This window comes from Astatotilapia calliptera, unplaced genomic scaffold (assembly GCF_900246225.1).
Source record: "Astatotilapia calliptera unplaced genomic scaffold, fAstCal1.2 U_scaffold_30, whole genome shotgun sequence".
Lineage (NCBI taxonomy): Eukaryota > Metazoa > Chordata > Actinopteri > Cichliformes > Cichlidae > Astatotilapia > Astatotilapia calliptera.
This window is the reverse complement of record NW_020535768.1, coordinates 235,480-254,338: the sequence shown is the minus strand read 5'-3', so window position 1 is coordinate 254,338 and position 18,859 is coordinate 235,480. Positions and strand designations below refer to the sequence as shown.

At 37.1% G+C, this 18,859-nt stretch overlaps 1 protein-coding gene and 1 long non-coding RNA gene across 2 annotated transcripts; one reads left to right on the top strand and one right to left on the bottom strand.

Moving 5' to 3' along the window:
- Positions 1-4,250: 4,250 nt before the first annotated feature.
- LOC113017994 (low affinity immunoglobulin gamma Fc region receptor II-like) lies at positions 4,251-10,597 on the top strand. The gene is made up of 12 exons (XM_026161069.1): positions 4,251-4,326; positions 6,194-6,472; positions 7,256-7,516; positions 8,182-8,280; positions 8,440-8,455; positions 8,535-8,626; positions 9,033-9,083; positions 9,191-9,253; positions 9,352-9,411; positions 9,764-9,826; positions 10,045-10,107; positions 10,219-10,597. The coding sequence occupies exons 1-12, from the start codon at positions 4,251-4,253 to the stop codon at positions 10,224-10,226; spliced, it is 1,131 nt and encodes a 376-aa protein (XP_026016854.1). The 3' UTR covers positions 10,227-10,597.
- Positions 10,598-18,558: 7,961 nt separating this feature from the next.
- Positions 18,559-18,782, bottom strand: LOC113018003 (uncharacterized). The gene is made up of 2 exons (XR_003271651.1): positions 18,733-18,782; positions 18,559-18,640 (listed from the first exon to the last, which is right to left on the bottom strand). It is a non-coding gene; the product is annotated as an uncharacterized LOC113018003 (long non-coding RNA).
- Positions 18,783-18,859: the final 77 nt, after the last annotated feature.

The window sequence follows — 18,859 nt, the reverse complement described above, 5'->3', positions numbered from 1 at the left end:
GATGTCTCAGCTGAGGGCTCTGCATGAGTTGCTGATCCCCGCTGGTTAATCTGTGCACTGCATGTGTGTCTGTAGACATCAGGTTCTTTAACGTGAGCAGAAAAGGCCAAGCAACAAACTTTGTTAAAGAGGATGAAAAGAAACTTGATGAATGTTGGTCGGATATTCTTCTGTCAGAGGAGACAAAGATAAATTTGTTCACATTCAGTCAGACAGATCAGTGAGTCTGTAGTTGTGATACTGAAGCGTGGAGGCAGGACACGACAACAAAGATAAAACTATGACCTGCAAAGTGTGTCGCTAAGCAACAGAGCACCTTTGTATATCACAGAGAAAGGTAGGAACACTAAACAGGAAAGAAACTTAAATGTTTGCAGTGGACAGGAAATGTGAACACGTCACACGACTGCTGTGGTCAAAGCTACAGGAGCTGTTTGAGGTTGGTGTACAAGGAAGGAAGCACAGAGAGGTGATAGAAGGAGGAGCTGAATATAAACTCTGGTCTTATCTACATTAAGTGCAGCTTCTCTTTATCAAGGCAAAGTCGAAACCTTTGAGATTAGATGCAGATCAGCGTGCAGGGCTGGGCGTGAGGATGGGGCACTCTTTGCTCTGTTTGCTGGGGTTATTCTGTGAGTACAATACACACCTTTACTGTTTGAATGGCAGTGATGAAGGAAAATGTTTCTCACTGGTGACAATTACAGTGTATCACTGCTTTAACCTGTTTACCTGACAGCTTCAACACAGCAGACTAGATGTTTCCAGCTGGTTTCACAGCTAATAGAAACACATATATTTGGTGATGAGTAATAACTGTGCCATGTGAAGATTTAAAAAAAAAAACTCAGTTTATATATTTATTGTGATTTTGTCAGTTGTATAATGTCTGATGATGTTTCATTCATTATTTTAGTGCTCGGTACAGTCAGACATGGAAACACTGAAGGTGAGAAACTGTTTTCTTCTTCTTGTGTTGCTCTAAATGACGTCCTCTGTGTTATATTTTGTATCATGAACCAAACATTTCATTGATTTATTGGTTAAAATGTTAATATAACCATGTTAACTGTGTGAGCAATCAAACACACACCCACGATACAAACTGTACATTTACTGAAGAGCTGTGGCTTCATACATGTAGATTTTCTTTTCATGTTTATCTGATCTGAAAACATCAACAGTGTGTGTAGTGCAGTTTATCTCACTGAGTTATGCTGTTCTTCACATCACACTGACCTGTGATGTGAAGAACTCTGCTGACTTTGAATATGACTGGTTCAGAGAACCCAGTGTTTACTCTAACCAGAAGACCAAAGTAGCTGGTGAATCAAAGGGAGAACTTGTGACCTCTAAAGGCGGGCATCTACGCCTGCAGAGGACGTATAAAAGGGACAAATTACTCACAGTAGAAAGTGATCCAGTCATCATTCAGGAAACTGGTGAGTTTAAAAATGTCATAAGAAAATAAAACAACATGGATTCCCCAAAGTTTGGAGATCAGAGGGGGATAATATATGACAAAAACTTATGTTACAAAGTGATTTACGGCCCCAACCTGCCAAGTTATTTTCTGAATATAAAGTGTTATAAAGTTAAAAAATAATAAAACAATAATGGGGTTATAATATTTGATAATATTGTTTTTATTTTTAATGTTAATATGTTAATCAGTCAGAAATTAAATGTGTGGCTCAGTCGTTCATAAACGTGTTTTGTGATTTGGCCCCTGATGCTCCAGTTGTCACGGTTCAGCATTTTGAGTCTCGTGTGTTTTGGTATTTTATAATATGTTTTATGTTCTGAGTCCTTTGCTGTTTTGATTATTGCAGTTATTATTATTATTACCCCAGGATCAGTTATGGCTGTTACGGTTTTAGTTCTTAGGTTTTGTTTTATGTGTTCATGTTGTGTTTACTCTGTGCCTTTCTGTCCCACGTTTCAGGTCTCTATGTTCTGTCTCAGTCTCTGTTAAGTTTACATGTCTAGAGTTCAGTCGGTGTGTTTCCTGTTTTACTTTGAAGGTCTGCGTCTCATGTCAGTGTTTCTAGTTTTGTTTCCCTTGTCTCGTCCCCCTAATAGACCCTGTGCACGAGAAAATGATAACTTCCTGGTTTGAGACAGGATCTGGGGTTGTACATTTCTGGTAGCTTTACTTTGTGGTCAATCGCTACTGCGAAGACATACTCCAAAATCATGTCCAAAACACAAAAACTGAAAGATCGCGTTAAGTTACAAAGAGCAGAAGGTGGGAACACTCACCACTGTGTGTCATAAAAAAATCTAATGATCAATTTTGACGTTTAAAGAGTTTAGATCAATCAGTTGTTTACATCACTCAACACAAGCTGAACTGCATCACTGCAGCAGAAGACACATCGTCCACATTCAGAAGCACATCTCTGTATAGTGACTGGTCTTATAATTTAAACAGGCAAATGTTCAGCATTCAAACTACAGCTGAAGAATAGTCAAACCAGATGTTTCCCTGTTATGTCGATATCAGCTAGTCAAGTACACACCTACACAGCATGTTAACAAACTGTGAAAAAAGCCACACAAAAAATGAATGATTGCTGGTAAGGGTTTCTATACATTAGTATTTATGAAGGGTATGTTGTGACTTACCTTCAAAATTACAGTGGTCCTTCGCTATGACGCGGTTCACCTTTCAACTCGCTGTTTAGCAGATTTGTTAGTGCAAGTTTGCACGTTTTTTTTTTTACATCACATTGTGTCCTGCGTCCTGATCGCTGCAGACGATCTCCTCTGTGCCGTCTCTGCTGCACAGTACACAATCGCTGCATCGATGGCTAGCAGTGTGACTCTGAAGTGCAGTCAAACTGCTTTTTCCCCAACAAACACAACAATGTCGACGAAACGTTTACCACCATCAAAAAAATAAAATTTGCTACTTGATTTCACCTATCGCTGGTTATTTTTAGAACATAACACCCGCGATAAACGAGGGACCGCTGTTTACAAATACTGAGAAATATAGAATTTAAATCCTTTCTCTGTTCTGCTCTGAGGCGCGGGGGAAAAATATCGACAGGTCTATGAACAGCATCTACATACATATTCCGTAAATGCCCAAGACATCTCGAGAAATGTAAATCTCACCTCGATTCATCAATTTGGTTGACTTGTTTTGGAAAAAGCGGCAGTAAACAAGGAGCGAATATAACACCGGAAACGAAGCGCCCTACAGGAGTTTCCCCACCGGAAGTAGCATATGCTAATGTGCACATAGTCTATTACTCCCAGCTGTGCTCTCCTTCTGTGTCTCATTCCCTTCATTATACTGCAGCTCTGTTACCATGTTGAGACAGAAATCAGAGAAAATTTGAAATGTCTTAAACTGAGAAGAAAGAAAAAAACAATATAAAGAAAATATTTGTGTAGATTTTGTTTTGTTGGAATTTGAGTCACTTGAAGAAATCTTTTAAAATTTAGGATATTTTACATTTACATTGTATCAGGTGTATATTTTCTTACCTGATTTTTCATAACAGCATATAGACCCAGGGCCATATCCATTTACCCAGAGTCACTAACTGAAAATCTTCAGATCTGTTTTAGGTATGATTGATTGTTTTTATGCAATTTTAATGAATCATCTGCATATTTATATAATTTTCCTCCTTTTTCATAACATCAGATAAACCCAGGGCCACACTGACAGCAGGAACTACAATCATACCAGTAGGGGGCAGTGTGACACTGACCTGCTCTGTGCAGAGCTCTGATGGATGGAAATATGAGTGGTTCAGACGAACCCAAAGAACTTCTGAAGGTCAAATCAGAGGTCAACAAAACAGAGATATCAGAGTATCTGAAGGAGGAATCTACCGCTGCAGAGGAACAAGAGGAAACCCAGTTTACTACACTGATATAAGTGATGATGTCACCATTGAGATAACCTGTGAGTTCAGTCATTTAGTTTGAAATATACATTCACTCATGATTATCAAACATACAATGTGAAGTTTTCTGTGTTGATTTCATGTTTCTGTTTATATCTCAACTGTTAATATGTGTAAACAGTTTCCAATAAAGTTGTTGTAAAACAACAAGCCAACTGGCCTCAGATATTCAGAGGTGAGACGATCACTCTGACATGTGAGGTGCAGGAAGGAGGTGAAACCACTGAGTGGGAGTATGGATGGAGAGAACGCGGGACACCCACACAGTGGACACACAATAATGATTGGACATTCAGAGTTTCTGAGTCCAGCAGTGGAGACTACATGTGTAAGAGTCGACGCAGAGATGACTCATATTCTTCAACAGAGTGGAGTGAAGCCTTCACATTGTCAGTATCAAGTAAGTCATGTTTGTTGTGTGATCTCCATTTGACAAATGTCATAATGGTCAGCACAGGATGAATTCAATGGTCTACAAAGCATGTTACATTGTTAGTCAGACAAAGAGCTGCAGCTGATAGTAGCCTCATTGTAGACAGTTTGTCACCACTTTGTGTCATGAACTTTCAGCTGGTATAGAGACGCCAATGCTGACCTGCTGCTCCATCACCTGAGGACAATACTGACAGAAATAAACAGAGATAATAATAATAATAATAATAATAATAATAATAATAATAATAATAATAATAATAATAATAATAATAATAATAATAGTAGTAGTAGTAGTTTACAACAAATAACAATAAATCTACAGTTTGTATTTTTTTTTAAGTCATTCTGGCCTGTCCTCTCATAAAACACTGCCATTTGTTAAAATAAAACACACACATGACTGTGTTTAATACAAAAAGCAATGATGACCAATTAGATTTAGAGCTCAATTGAAAACATTTATGGTTGGAGCCACACCAGCTTCACTCCAAAAACGACACCAGAGCAAAGCAGCAGATGGAGGAGAATCGAGGGAGGGAAGTTAAAAATATAACATAAACATAAAAATATTGTTACTGTTACTATGACTACCATAATCTCCACCACTAGTCACCTCCAGCAGGAGGATACTGAGATTGAGCCCTTTAAAGTCACTCACAGAACCTGAAGATGGTCCAGTTCAGTGTGTGTGTGTGTGTGAATGTAGAATCACATAAGTGATGGATATGTTTGATTTACTGATATTATTAATGATGTGATTTTTGATATTTGATGTTAGTTACTGTCTCTGACTGTATCAGTGAAGACCTCCCTGCTTTATCACTGTAACCAGTAGCATTTATTCATAATGTGTGTTCAAATATTCAGAAATAGTATAAAATACAGAGTATCTTTAATTAATTTTGTTATGGAAACTTTTTTCATGCTGTGAAATTTGAAACTTTAACCAGGACTGCTGTATTTTACCTGTTACTTTGCTCACAAATGCTGTAATCGATCATTACTACATGTATGTGTTTTAATGTATAATAACAGCAACAGCAGATAAAAATATAGTTTTAAAAAGGAAAAGAAACATTTAAACCTTCACAAAAGGTGACTTCTTTCTATTATACAGTATAAAACAAACACCAAACATTTCCCTCTTAACACATCATTGTGTTTCCTTCAGCAGTGAACTCCATTAGTTTACATTCAGTGTAACTTCTTCAGGCCAGAAAATGGACAAATAGTTTTACTATTCTTACTTTGTGATGTAAGAGTTACTGCAGCTCTGGCATCATGTTGACATAGACACAATTCAGCAACAGAAAATCAAACTGTCTTAAAGTGCAGAGAAAAAAGTTTGTTCTTTCATCTGGGGAGTTTTTAAAGTTTAAATGTATTTTCTTGTATTTTTAGTCAAGAGGATGAAAAATGTACATGTTTCCTTTTTCATAACATCAGATAAACCCAGGGCCACACTGACAGCAGGAACAACAATCATACCAGTAGGGGGCAGTGTGACACTGACCTGCTCTGTGCAGAGCTCTGATGGATGGAAATATGAGTGGTTCAGACGAACCCAAACAACCTCTGAAGGTCAAATCAGAGATCAACAAAACAGAGATATCAGAGTATCTCAAGGAGGAATCTACAGCTGCAGAGGAACAAGAGGAAACCCAGTTTACTACTCTTATATAAGTGATGATGTCACCATTGAGATAACCTGTGAGTTCAGTCATTTAGTTTGAAATATACATTCACTCATGATTATCAAAAATACAATGTGAAGTTTTCTGTGTTGATTTCATGTTTCTGTTTGTATCTCAACTGTTAATATGTGTAAACAGTTTCCAATAAAGTTGTTGTAAAACAACAAGCCAACTGGCCTCAGATATTCAGAGGTGAGACGATCACTCTGACATGTGAGGTGCAGGAAGGAGGTGAAACCACTGAGTGGTGGTATGATTGGAGAGGACCCAGCACACCCACACAGTGGACACACAATAATGATGTGACATTCAGTGTTTCTGAGTCCAGCAGTGGAGACTACATGTGTAAGAGTCGACGCAGAGATGACTCATATTCTTCAACAGAGTGGAGTGAAGCCTTCACATTGTCAGCATCAAGTAAGTCATGTTTGTTGTGTGATCTCCATTTGACAAATGTCATCATGGTCAGCACAGGATGAATTCAATGGTCTACAAAGCATGTTACATTGTTAGTCAGACAAAGAGCTGCAGCTGATAGTAGCCTCATTGTAGACAGTTTGTCACCACTTTGTGTCATGAACTTTCAGCTGGTATAGAGACGCCAATGCTGACCTGCTGCTCCATCACCTGAGGACAATAATGACATAAACAGGATAAATAAATAATATATTCAAACAAATAACAATTAATCTACAATTTCTATAAAAAGAATAAAAGTAATTCTGAACTATCATCTGATCAAATAAATAAACACACACAGACATACCACCAAAAATAGTGGTACTGTTTCTATGATTAACAGTCTCATAACTCTGAGTCACTGCCACTCACCTTTAGCAGGAGGCTGATTGAGATTGATCCCTTTAAACTCCCAGGTCCTAAAGACGGACCAGCTTATTAATCAATCTTCAAGTACTTTTTAAATACAGCAAAGAAAATATAAAACTTTCACAGCTTTGATCAAAACGATTGTACAATTTGTATCTCTTCAAGATCACCAAGATTTGTTGATGTTCACCATTTACATCTAGTTATTTAAACGGTTTTGATTCAGTCACATGCAGCACACAGGACTGACAGCGCACAATCTGCTTTGAGGTAGCAGCCAAGAAAGATGCAGTTTGTGTCTATGAACAGTGAACATCCGTATGTACACGATTCAGTCATTGACTTTTGTTCTTTTTCTAAACTGAACTGCAGATAAACCAAAGGCCAAACTGAGAGCTGATAACACAACTGTTCCAGTAGGGGGCAGTGTGACCCTGACCTGCTCTGTGAGCCCATCATCATCATCTGGATGGAAATACTACTGGTACAGAGATAATACCACAGTGGATGTTGTCCCCACATCAAATGGACAAATCAATGTCTCACAGGAAGGACTCTACAGGTGCAGAGGAGGAAGAGGAAACCCAGTTTACTACACAGAGGACAGCCAAGAAATTCAGATTAACACAACTGGTGAGTTTGGATTCAGCAACAATATTGAATAGATTGATGATTGAGGATTACTATGAAGGTCAAACAGCATTATATCTCATGGTAACCTCTTTGGCATTGTAAAAATGTTCTTATTGGAAATGGTTGAACATGAATAGTCATGTAAAATGTGGAGTCTAGAGAATCAGTGTCAGGAATGTGATCCAAGGAGAGGAGACTAGGTGGGATTGTCAATGTGAAACAATCATTTTCAGCAAATCTCCAAATCAACATAAATTCACAATTAGTTCTGTAACAACTCTACAAGTAAGACTGCAAGTAGTGTAGAACAGGAGTCACAACATCAAACCAAAGAGCAGAGTCATGCTGACAGTTTCTGACAGGAAACAGAAAATCTCAATGTAAACATCAGCTTTTGTTTCTTTATATTAAGATTTGACTCTTTGACATATTTATATAGTAAAAGTTTGTAACGCAGATTTACTGAAGTCAACATTTAAGAGGAAATTTAAGAGACTTGTGTTTATGTGTTCATTGTGGGGAGTCAAGTCATTTAAACACAGCAGGAGTTGACTCAAAGTGGTTTCAAGTCAAGGAAAATCGATGAACTGGATTTATTATAAAATTATCTTATAAAATATCAAATATAATTAAACTTTATTATTTGTTGTCACTATCTTTGGCAGAATTTTCATCTCCTGTGTGGTTGATTGTTGGACTGGTTTGTGGAGTCTCTCTCATTATTATTCTCCTGCTCTTGTTGTATCTCTGCAGACAGTCCAAGTGTAAGAGCCTCTTCTTTTCATGCTGTATTACAGAGTTTATTTACTACACACACTTTAATTATTCACACATATACATGTATTCTGATCTCATGACACAAAATATCAGTGGGACAATTTATACATGACAAACATGTGTAATAACATTTGTCTCTTTCACAGGTTCCTGCTTCACCAGGTTGGTAAAATACTTTTAATTATTATTTTAAACAAACATCAGTTACTTTTGAGTTTATTGTGTTTATTTCCTGTTTCAGGTGGATCCAGTCTGAGAGTCACAGTCCGGGCTCCTCCACAAATCATGGAGTCAACCAGGATGAAACTCATGAATACAACTCTCTTCATCCTGGTCAGCACTTAAACCGATCTTTATTATCATTATTAATATTGACTTTTCATTCAGTCTCCATTAACAGGAACATTTCTTAGGTTCAGTTTGTGCTCAGCAGCTTTTCAAAGAACATTTATAAAAATCCAGTTGGACAAACATCCAAATAACCAACTGACTACATGCACAAAAGATCAGAAACAAACAGGATTTTACAACCTGATTGTATCTTTAACTCGACTGAAAGAATCCACAAATGTTATTGTTTCATATCAGAACAACACAAACAGTAACACCATGATGGGTTCATGCTCTGAAAATATCTGACAGTCCTGGATTTGACTTAAACACAACTAATGAAAATCTTTCTTTGACTGATGACATTAAAATGAAACTCTGACTCTGGTTTCTTTTCATTTTCATGAAGGTGATGCTAACCTCTATGAATCCATCACACCAGTGGAAGACACTGGAACTGGTACAGTTCATATTTAGAAAAGCTCAGAGCAGCTAGAGATGCAAGAAGCTTCTGATTTAAGCAGACAAACTGCATTTGATGTGTTTACAAACATTTTTACATTTCAGGTGCAGATGAACCCAGAGACGTCACATACTCTCTTATTACACTTCAAAACTTTGGAAAGAAGAGTGAGTACACAAAACACACAGTGTAGAAAAAAGCCTGGAAAGTTTTTACAATATTTAAAATGTTTTCATTATTTTCATCAATCTGATCATCTTCACAGAGAAGCATCATAAACCAGAGCAGAGTGCTGTTTACTCTGAGGTGAAGACGGGAGCTGCAGGTACAGTCACAACAGTCTCATTCAGTGTTTGTACTTGAATGTGTCATCACATCGTTATATTGCAGGTAATTATAGGTCAACATGGAGTTTAGTTATTCACTGACCAAGCTTAGCTACTACATACGACCACTACACATCAGCAGACTGAATCTTATACACATCGAGGGCCGTTCAGAGTTTAGTGTAAGTTTGTCTGCTTCATATACAGAATGATATTGTTATTGTACAGTATGGTATTGTCCATCTATATGTCCCCAATCTAAACAGTTTCTCTCATGTTTTTACTCTGTAATGTTCTTGTCATCATATCTGTGCTGAACAAATGTGTCCTGAGCTCTGACGTCTCTTTTAGAGGACAGTCTGATGTATGCTGAGGTCAAACAGCCCAAAAAAGAAAAAGCCAAGAAAAACAAAGGTGAGCAAAGTCTGCCATCATCTCCACTGAATATTGTTCATCATGTTTATCTGCTCTTACAATGTAAATCTGTTTATTTTAATATTTATATTTATGTATTCACAAGTATTCATTACTTGGATTATAAAATCTATCATACTCTTTGCATTAGTGGAGATGTCAAGTTTCCTCCTGGTTAATGATATTATTGTTTTCAATGATCTTCTCTTCATTCACAGGAACATCAAGTCCTGCAGCTGATGCAGCAGTTTATTCTGAAGTCACATCAGGAAGCTCTCTCAGTAATTCTGCTGCCATGCAGGCTGATTTATTCTTCACATTATTAAATGTCTTCAGCTCATAATATCTTTACATGTTGGAAATCACTTTGTCTCTTTGTGCTTGTCTTACAGGTCAGTGAGGAGAGCTGTAGCAGCAAAGCCAAGAAGAAGCTTTTTATGAAGCCACTCTTGCTCCTCTGCTGCCCAAATATCAGACATGCTCAGCTTTATGTGCAGTTACAATATTACATCATAATATCATATAATTCAGTATAAACCAAATGGAGGTGTATTCTTATTCAATATTCATGCTCTTTATCTTCGGTTACTTTTATAAAAAAATTGTAATAAACCTTGACTGTATCTAACATGTTCCAACAGCAGTGAGAAATATGTGATGTTTAGTATCTGACAGCACAATTTACAGTCAGTGTTTGCAGTGTAAATACTGATATGGGCACCAACAAATACTTTAACTGTGTTTGTTTACATTATATAAATACGAATTATATCATAGGCAGTGAATACATTTGAATGTATTTCATGTATATTTTTGTGTTTCTGATCATTTTTTGCATCTTTTAGTTAAAAGGTAGAAATAAAATCTTTTTACATTTGAACATTTTATATTTATTTTTGATTTTTGTTTCCTGTATGAAATTATCCACAAACTAATCAGATCATCTCTCTATGTGCTGATAGTTAAATGAAAAGATAACTTGTACATGGGCTAAATCTCATATGACAGATTGCATGGAGACAGAACATCACAGAGAATTAAAGCTCTGCATCAATCACTGTCAGCACGACTCAGAGAAGTAGCAGTATTATAATTCATTAATACGACACAAACATCAGAGCTAAAAATCCAGACAGGTTCAACCAAGAACAAGACAGCAACAAAACATCTGTCTGACCCTGCAGAGTCTGATTGTGTAGTCACAGTGAGGAGGAGGCACAGGTCAGTCAGGTGTAAACTTAACCAGCTGGGTTGAGCCTGGTTGGCATTTTTCTGCAAAATCAGCATGACGGTGATAAACAGTGCTGATCATATCCTGTAATACAGGGTGACCATAATTTGATTTCCAAAAAAGAGGACACTTGTGCCAGTCATGAAGAACCTTTATAATACTGTTTACATGAAGAAAACATATTTAAACAATAACATCTCTGTGCAGTTAATGAATGGTGAAATAAAAAATGTCATATAGTCTTTTACAAGTCAACAAGTGGTCACCGTACTCTAATAGCTCAGCTGTGCTGTAGATGGGTTTCCCTCTTCACTATCAATCATGTCTTTGTCCTATAAAGTGGGAGAGCAACTACAACTACACTGGTGACTTTTCATTTTGTCCTGTTACCATTTGTAACTAATTTGTTGACTTTATGTCATTTTAGTTTCTAATAAAATGTCATGCAGTCCTGTGTTCCCTGATTTAATTAAATCTGTGAATTAGGATGCAGAAGCAGAGAGTTTAGAGGTTTTATTGCAGGGTTAATAAATGGTGGTGTGAGAGAAATTCTGCACAGACTCTGAGTCTGAAAGACGAACAGTGTTTGGAGTCTGCTGTTACCATCACAGCTGTGTAGGTGGCAGTAATACAACTTTATGCTGGTTCTCAGCTACTAATGAAAAAGAAGTGAGCTTCTTACAGCTCTTCATAACTTACTGTTATTATTGTATTTTTATTTTATCTGATCAGCAATAATTCAGGTCGTTAAAGTGTTTGAAATGTTATTAGTGTTATTGCTCATTATTATTACTGTGATTAGTGTAATGGCTTTAGGACCCAGGGGATCAAACAGAGGGTATAAAAAAGGAAGTAGCAGCAGGTGCTCTTCTTCTTCTCTCCTTTGTTCTGGTGTGAGGCTGTGGACTGTGGTGTTTTTGGGATGCTGCAAAGTTTTGGAGTGTGAACAGAGTGTGCTGAGGAGATCGTGTCACCATATAAGTGAGCATACTGCCCTTTAGCAGAGATTCAAGGTATAGACTGAATGTTTTTAATTTATCTTTCTTTAAGCCTTTAAAATAGATTAATTTAAATTAATCTTTAAATTACCAGTTAAAATATTATCCTACAGGATCGAGGCCTCAGTGCTCCTGTGTTTTTGATTATTATATTAGTGTATTTTTGTTTATTTGATCAGCAATAATTCAGTTTATTATGTGTTTGAAATAAATTGAATGACTGAATCACAGCTGAAAGTGTTTTTTGTTCTTGTTGTTTTATGCATTTACTCTGAGTGTGTGATTATTGTGCTGCTGTTACAGTCTTTCTGTTTTACTTCTCAGCACTGCCATCATGTGTCTGAATACACAGCGTACAGTCAAACTCAACAACCTCAGTTAAAGATTTGATAACATTTAAAGCTGTTGAGCACCAGTGCAGGTTATGTGACCTGTGTTTGTGTTTTTGAATAAATCTCTTGAAGTTTTTGCAAATTAAAAATGTTGTATATTTCTGATGGATGTAAAACTTTTAAAACACTGAAAGAAAATTCAAATAAATTCAGATCTGCAAAGAAATGCATTGATTATGTTTTATTCAAGAATCAATATCAAACAGTATCACAAGATCAAACTGCAAAGAATAACGTCTTTACTCTTCTGAGCAGCTTACATGTGTGTGAAAGACTGTTGGTGGTCACCATCTTTTCTGCCACAGGCTTATTTTTATCCACTGACAGGCCTCATGGTTTCTGGTTGGGTCACCATGAACAGAGGAAATGCAGCCTGTGGTTTCAACCTCAAGTCTTCAGTGTAGCTGATGTTTAGTTTTATGTTATCAGCTCACAGCAAAGAGTTAACAAGGAGCACAGACAAAGAGCACAGTATGAATTTCACTTTGACCTCTGTGTGCATGACACATGTTTACATGATGTGCCTGTACTGGAATAACAGTACTGATCATCAAATATTCAGTTATCTTTATAAAATAGTGCCTCTTCTTCATCATTTTTCATTAATCAATGTAATAAATCCGTAAATCAAACAATCATTTGCACCAAAGTTAATTTATTCAAAGCTAATAATTGAAAACAAAATGAAATTTCTTCATATTTTTGTTCATTTTTTGCACTTTAAGAAAAGTTTTTTCTTTAACGTGTGAATATTTCTGTAACTGTTGGTGACCTCATAGCTGCAGGCTTATCTGCACCATCTCTGCACTTAAACGTTACAGTGACTTCATTATTTCCATCAGCCTGCAGAACTAAAATGAGGAAGAACAATTGAAGCTAAATATGAGCTGCCTTCCAGATCACATGCTTTAGCTCTGACAGCACAGACAGATGATGAGGAGACTGTGAGACGTTAAACAGGCAGAATACAGAGCTCAGAGTTTTCAAAGTTTACTTTCTGGTTTGTTGTCTTTCACACTCCTTAAAACATGAGAAAATATTTACTGATCTTCATTTTACTATAAATAACACCTCGGTGTGTAAATTGCCTTGATTGCTAATTTACTGTTAATAGTTAATATTTATTATTATTATCTGAAAAAGAAAACCATAAGAATCTAAAATCTAAAACAAGATGCTAAAACAGGGCCAACTTTCTCTAAATGTAATCACACAGAGCTCAGATGAGTAGAGAGTGAACAGGCAGGTGTGTGTTTGCACAACTGAAGGTTTGCAGGTTGAACACTGGAGAAGATCAGAGACAGAAGAAGACTGGATTAAGTGGATAAACTACAAGGGTGATTCTCTGCAGTCAGGCTAGTTTCCTCAGTGTGCTGTAACTCAGTGAGTGGATGAACAGTCGGTCCTTTTATGTGCAGCTATTTGAGGATGGAGAACAAATGTGCCAACCTGAGCTGACTGGAGCAGGTGAGGAAGATGACTAACACATCCCACTGACAAGGAAGAGCTGTGGAGCTGTGACAGACTGTGGCAACATCAATGAAAAAAGGCAGAAATCGAATAATTATTTTATTACAGTCCTGATATCAGACCTCTGTTTATTTGTTTATTAGAAGCTCAGATATTAACCCTCTAAAGCCTGAATCATAAATAAAATGAAAACTTTTTAAAAGCTGGTGTGTTTATTTGAACCTTCTAAAAAATAAATATTTTTCACATGAGGTGGAAAAAATCTTTTTTAGCTGCATCTGGCATTTTTTGTACAATTTGTTGCTCAGTTTATCTTCAAATAAAAACATTAAAGTTTCTTTTTAACACATTAAACTTTGAGTTTCCTTTCAAAATGTTCAAAAATCTTTTAGAAAACTGGTAAAAATATCTTTGAGGAATCGTTGAAGGCTCGTTGACTGATGTCAGCCATGTTGGATGTCTCAGCTGAGGGCTCTGCATGAGTTGCTGATCCCCGCTGGTTAATCTGTGCACTGCATGTGTGTCTGTAGACATCAGGTTCTTTAACGTGAGCAGAAAAAGCCAAGCAACAAACTTTGTTAAAGAGGATGAAAAGAAACTTGATGAATGTTGGTCGGATATTCTTCTGTCAGAGGAGACAAAGATAAATTTGTTCACATTCAGTCAGACAGATCAGTGAGTCTGTAGTTGTGATACTGAAGGGTGGAGGCAGGACACGACAACAAAGATAAAACTATGACCTGCAAAGTGTGTCAGTAACTAAGCAACAGAGCACCTTTGTATATCACAGAGAAAGGTAGGAACACTAAACAGGAAAGAAACTTAAATGTTTGCAGTGGACAGGAAATGTGAACACGTCACACAACTGCTGTGGTCAAAGCTACAGGAGCTGTTTGAGGTTGGTGTAAAAGGAAGGAAGCACAGAGAGGTGATAGAAGGAGGAGCTGAATATAAACTCTGGTCTTATCTACATGAAGTGCAGCTTCTCTTTATCAAGGCAAAGTCGAAACCTTTGAGATTAGATGCAGATCAGCGTGCAGGGCTGGACGTGAGGATGGGGCACTCTTTGCTCTGTTTGCTGGGGTTATTCTGTGAGTACAATACACACCTTTACTGTTTGAATGGCAGCGATGAAGGAAAATGTTTCTCACTGGTGACAATTACAGTGTATCACTGCTTTAACCTGTTTACCTGACAGCTTCAACACAGCAGACTAGATGTTTCCAGCTGGTTTCACAGCTAATAGAAACACATATATTTGGTGATGAGTAATAACTGTGCCATGTGAAGATTTAAAAAAAAAAACTCAGTTTATATATTTATTGTGATTTTGTCAGTTGTATAATGTCTGATGATGTTTCATTCATTATTTTAGTGCTCGGTACAGTCAGACATGGAAACACTGAAGGTGAGAAACTGTTTTTTTCTTCTTGTGTTGCTCTAAATGACGTCCTCTGTGTTATATTTTGTATCATAAACCAAACATTTCATTGATTTATTGGTTAAAATGTTAATATAACCATGTTAAGTGTGTGAGCACTCAAGCACACACCCACGATACAAACTGTACATTTACTGAAGAGCTGTGGCTTCATACATGTAGATTTTCTTCTCATGTTTATCTGATCTGAAAATATCAACAGTGTGTGTAGTGCAGATTATCTCACTGAGTTTTGCTGTTCTTCACATCACACTGACCTGTGATGTGAAGAACTCTGCTGACTTTGAATATGACTGGTTCAGAGAACCCAGTTTTTACTCTAACCAGAAGTTCGAAGTAGCTGGTGAATCAAAGGGAGAACTTGTGACCTCTAAAGGCGGCATCTACGCCTGCAGAGGACGTATAAAAGGGACAAATTTACTCACAGTAGAAAGTGATCCAGTCATCATTCAGGAAACTGGTGAGTTTAAAATGTCATAAGAAATAAAACAACATGGATTCCCCAAAGTTTGGAGATCAGAGGGGGATAATATTATGACAAAAACTTATGTTACAAAGTGTTTTACGGCCCCAACCTGCCAAGTTATTTCTGAATATATAAAGTGTTATAAAGTTAAAAAATAATAAACAATAATGGGGTTATAATATTTGATAATACTGTTTTTATTTTTTAATGATAATATGTTAATCAGTCAGAAATTAAATGTGTGGCTCAGTCGTTCATAAACGTGTTTTGTGATTTGGCCCCTGATGCTCCAGTTGTCACGGTTCAGCATTTTGAGTCTCGTGTGTTTTGGTATTTTATAATATGTTTTATGTTCTGAGTCCTTTGCTGTTTTGATTATTGCAGTTATTATTATTATTACCCCAGGATCAGTTATGGCTGTTACGGTTTTAGTTCTTAGGTTTTGTTTTATGTGTTCATGTTGTGTTTACTCTGTGCATTTCTGTCCCACATTTCAGGTCTCTATGTTCTGTTCCTGTTTTATTTTGAAGGTCTGCGTCTCATGTCAGTGTTTCTAGTTTTGTTTCCCTTGTCTCGTCCTGCCTAATAGACCCTGTGCACGAGAAAATGATAACTTCCTGGTTTGAGACAGGATCTGGGGTTGTACATTTCTGGTAGCTTTACTTTGCGGTCAATCGCTACTGTGAAGACATACTCCAAAATCATGTCCAAAACACAAAAACTGAAAGATCACGTTAAGTTACAAAGAGCAGAAGGTGGGAACACTCACCACTGTGTGTCATAAAAAATCTAATGATCAATTTTGACGTTTAAGCGTTTAGATCAATCAGTTGTTTACATCACTCAACACAAGCAGAACTGCATCACTGCAGAGGAAGACACATCGTACACATTCAGAAGCACATCTCTGTATAGTGACTGGTCTCATGATTTAAACAGGCAAATGTTCAGCATTCAAACTACAGGTGAAGAATAGTCAAACAAGATGTTTCCCTGTTATGTCGATATCAGCTAGTCAAGTACACACCTACACAGCATGTTAACAAACCGTGAAAAAAGCCACACAAAAAATGAATGATTGCTGGTAACGGTTTCTATACATTAGTATTTATGAAGGGTATGTTGTGACTTACCTTCAAAATTACAGTGGTCCCTCGCTATGACACGTTTTACCTTTCAACTCGCTGTTTAGCAGATTTGTTAGTGCAAGTTTGCACGTTTTTTTTTTTACATCACATTGTGTCCTGCGTCCTGATCGCTGCAGACGATCTCCTCTGTGCCGTCTCTGCTGCACAGTACACAATCGCTGCATCGATGGCTAGCACTGTGACTCTGAAGTGCAGTCACACTGCTTTTTCCCCAACAAACACAACAATGTCGACGAAACGTTTACCACCATCAAAAAAATAAAATTGGCTACTTGATTTCACCTATCGCTGGTTATTTTTAGAACATAACACCCGCGATAAACGAGGGACCGCTGTTTACAAATACTGAGAAATATAGAATTTAAATCCTTTCTCTGTTCTGCTCTGAGGCGCGGGGGAAAAATATCGACAGGTCTATGAACAGCATCTACATATATATTCTGTAAATGCCCAAGACATCTCGAGAAATGTAAATCTCACCTCGATTCATCAATTTGGTTGACTTGTTTTGGAAAAAGCGGCAGTAAACAAGGAGCGAATATAACACCGGAAACGAAGCGCCCTACAGGAGTTTCCCCACCGGAAGTAGCATATGCTAATGTGCACATAGTCTATTACTCCCAGCTGTGCTCTCCTTCTGTGTCTCATTCCCTTCATTATACTGCAGCTCTGTTACCATGTTGAGACAGAAATCAGAGAAAATTTGAAATGTCTTAAACTGAGAGGAAAGAAAAAAACAATATAAAGAAAATATTTGTGTAGATTTTGTTTTGTTGGAATTTGAGTCACTTGAAGAAATCTTTTAAAATTTAGGATATTTTACATTTACATTGTATCAGGTGTATATTTTCTTACCTGCTTTTTCATACCAGCATATAGACCCAGGGCCATATCCATTTACCCAGAGTCACTAACTGAAAATCTTCAGATCTGTTTTAGGTATGATTGATTGTTTTTATGCAATTTTAATGAATCATCTGCATATTTATATAATTTTCCTCCTTTTTCATAACATCAGATAAACCCAGGGCCACACTGACAGCAGGAACAACAATCATACCAGTAGGGGGCAGTGTGACACTGACCTGCTCTGTGCAGAGCTCTGATGGATGGAAATATGAGTGGTTCAGACGAACCCAAACAACCTCTGAAGGTAAAATCAGAGATCAACAAAACAGAGATATCAGAGTATCTCAAGGAGGAATCTACCGCTGCAGAGGAACAAGAGGAAACCCAGTTTACTACACTGATAGAAGTGATGATGTCACCATTGAGATAACCTGTGAGTTCAGTCATTTAGTTTGAAATATACATTCACTCATGATTATCAAACATACAATGTTAAGTTTTCTGTGTTGATTTCATGTTTCTGTTTGTATCTCAACTGTTAATATGTGTAAACAGTTTCCAATAAAGTTGTTGTAAAACAACAACCCAACTGGCCTCAGATATTCAGAGGTGAGATGACACACAATAATGATGTGACATTCAGAGTTTCTGAGTCCAGCAGTGGAGACTACATGTGTAAGAGTCGACGCAGAGATGACTCATATTCTTCAACAGAGTGGAGTGAAGCCTTCACATTGTCAGCATCAAGTAAGTCATGTTTGTTGTGTGATCTCCATTTGACAAATGTCATAATGGTCAGCACAGGATGGATTCAATGGTCTACAAAGCATGTTACATTGTTAGTCAGACAAAGAGCTGCAGCTGATAGTAGCCTCATTGTAGACAGTTTGTCACCACTTTGTGTCACGAACTTTCAGCTGGTATAGAGACGCCAATGCTGACCTGCTGCTCCATCACCTGAGGACAATGATGACAGAAATAAACAGAGATAATAATAATAATAATAATAATAATAATAATAATAATAATAATAATAAT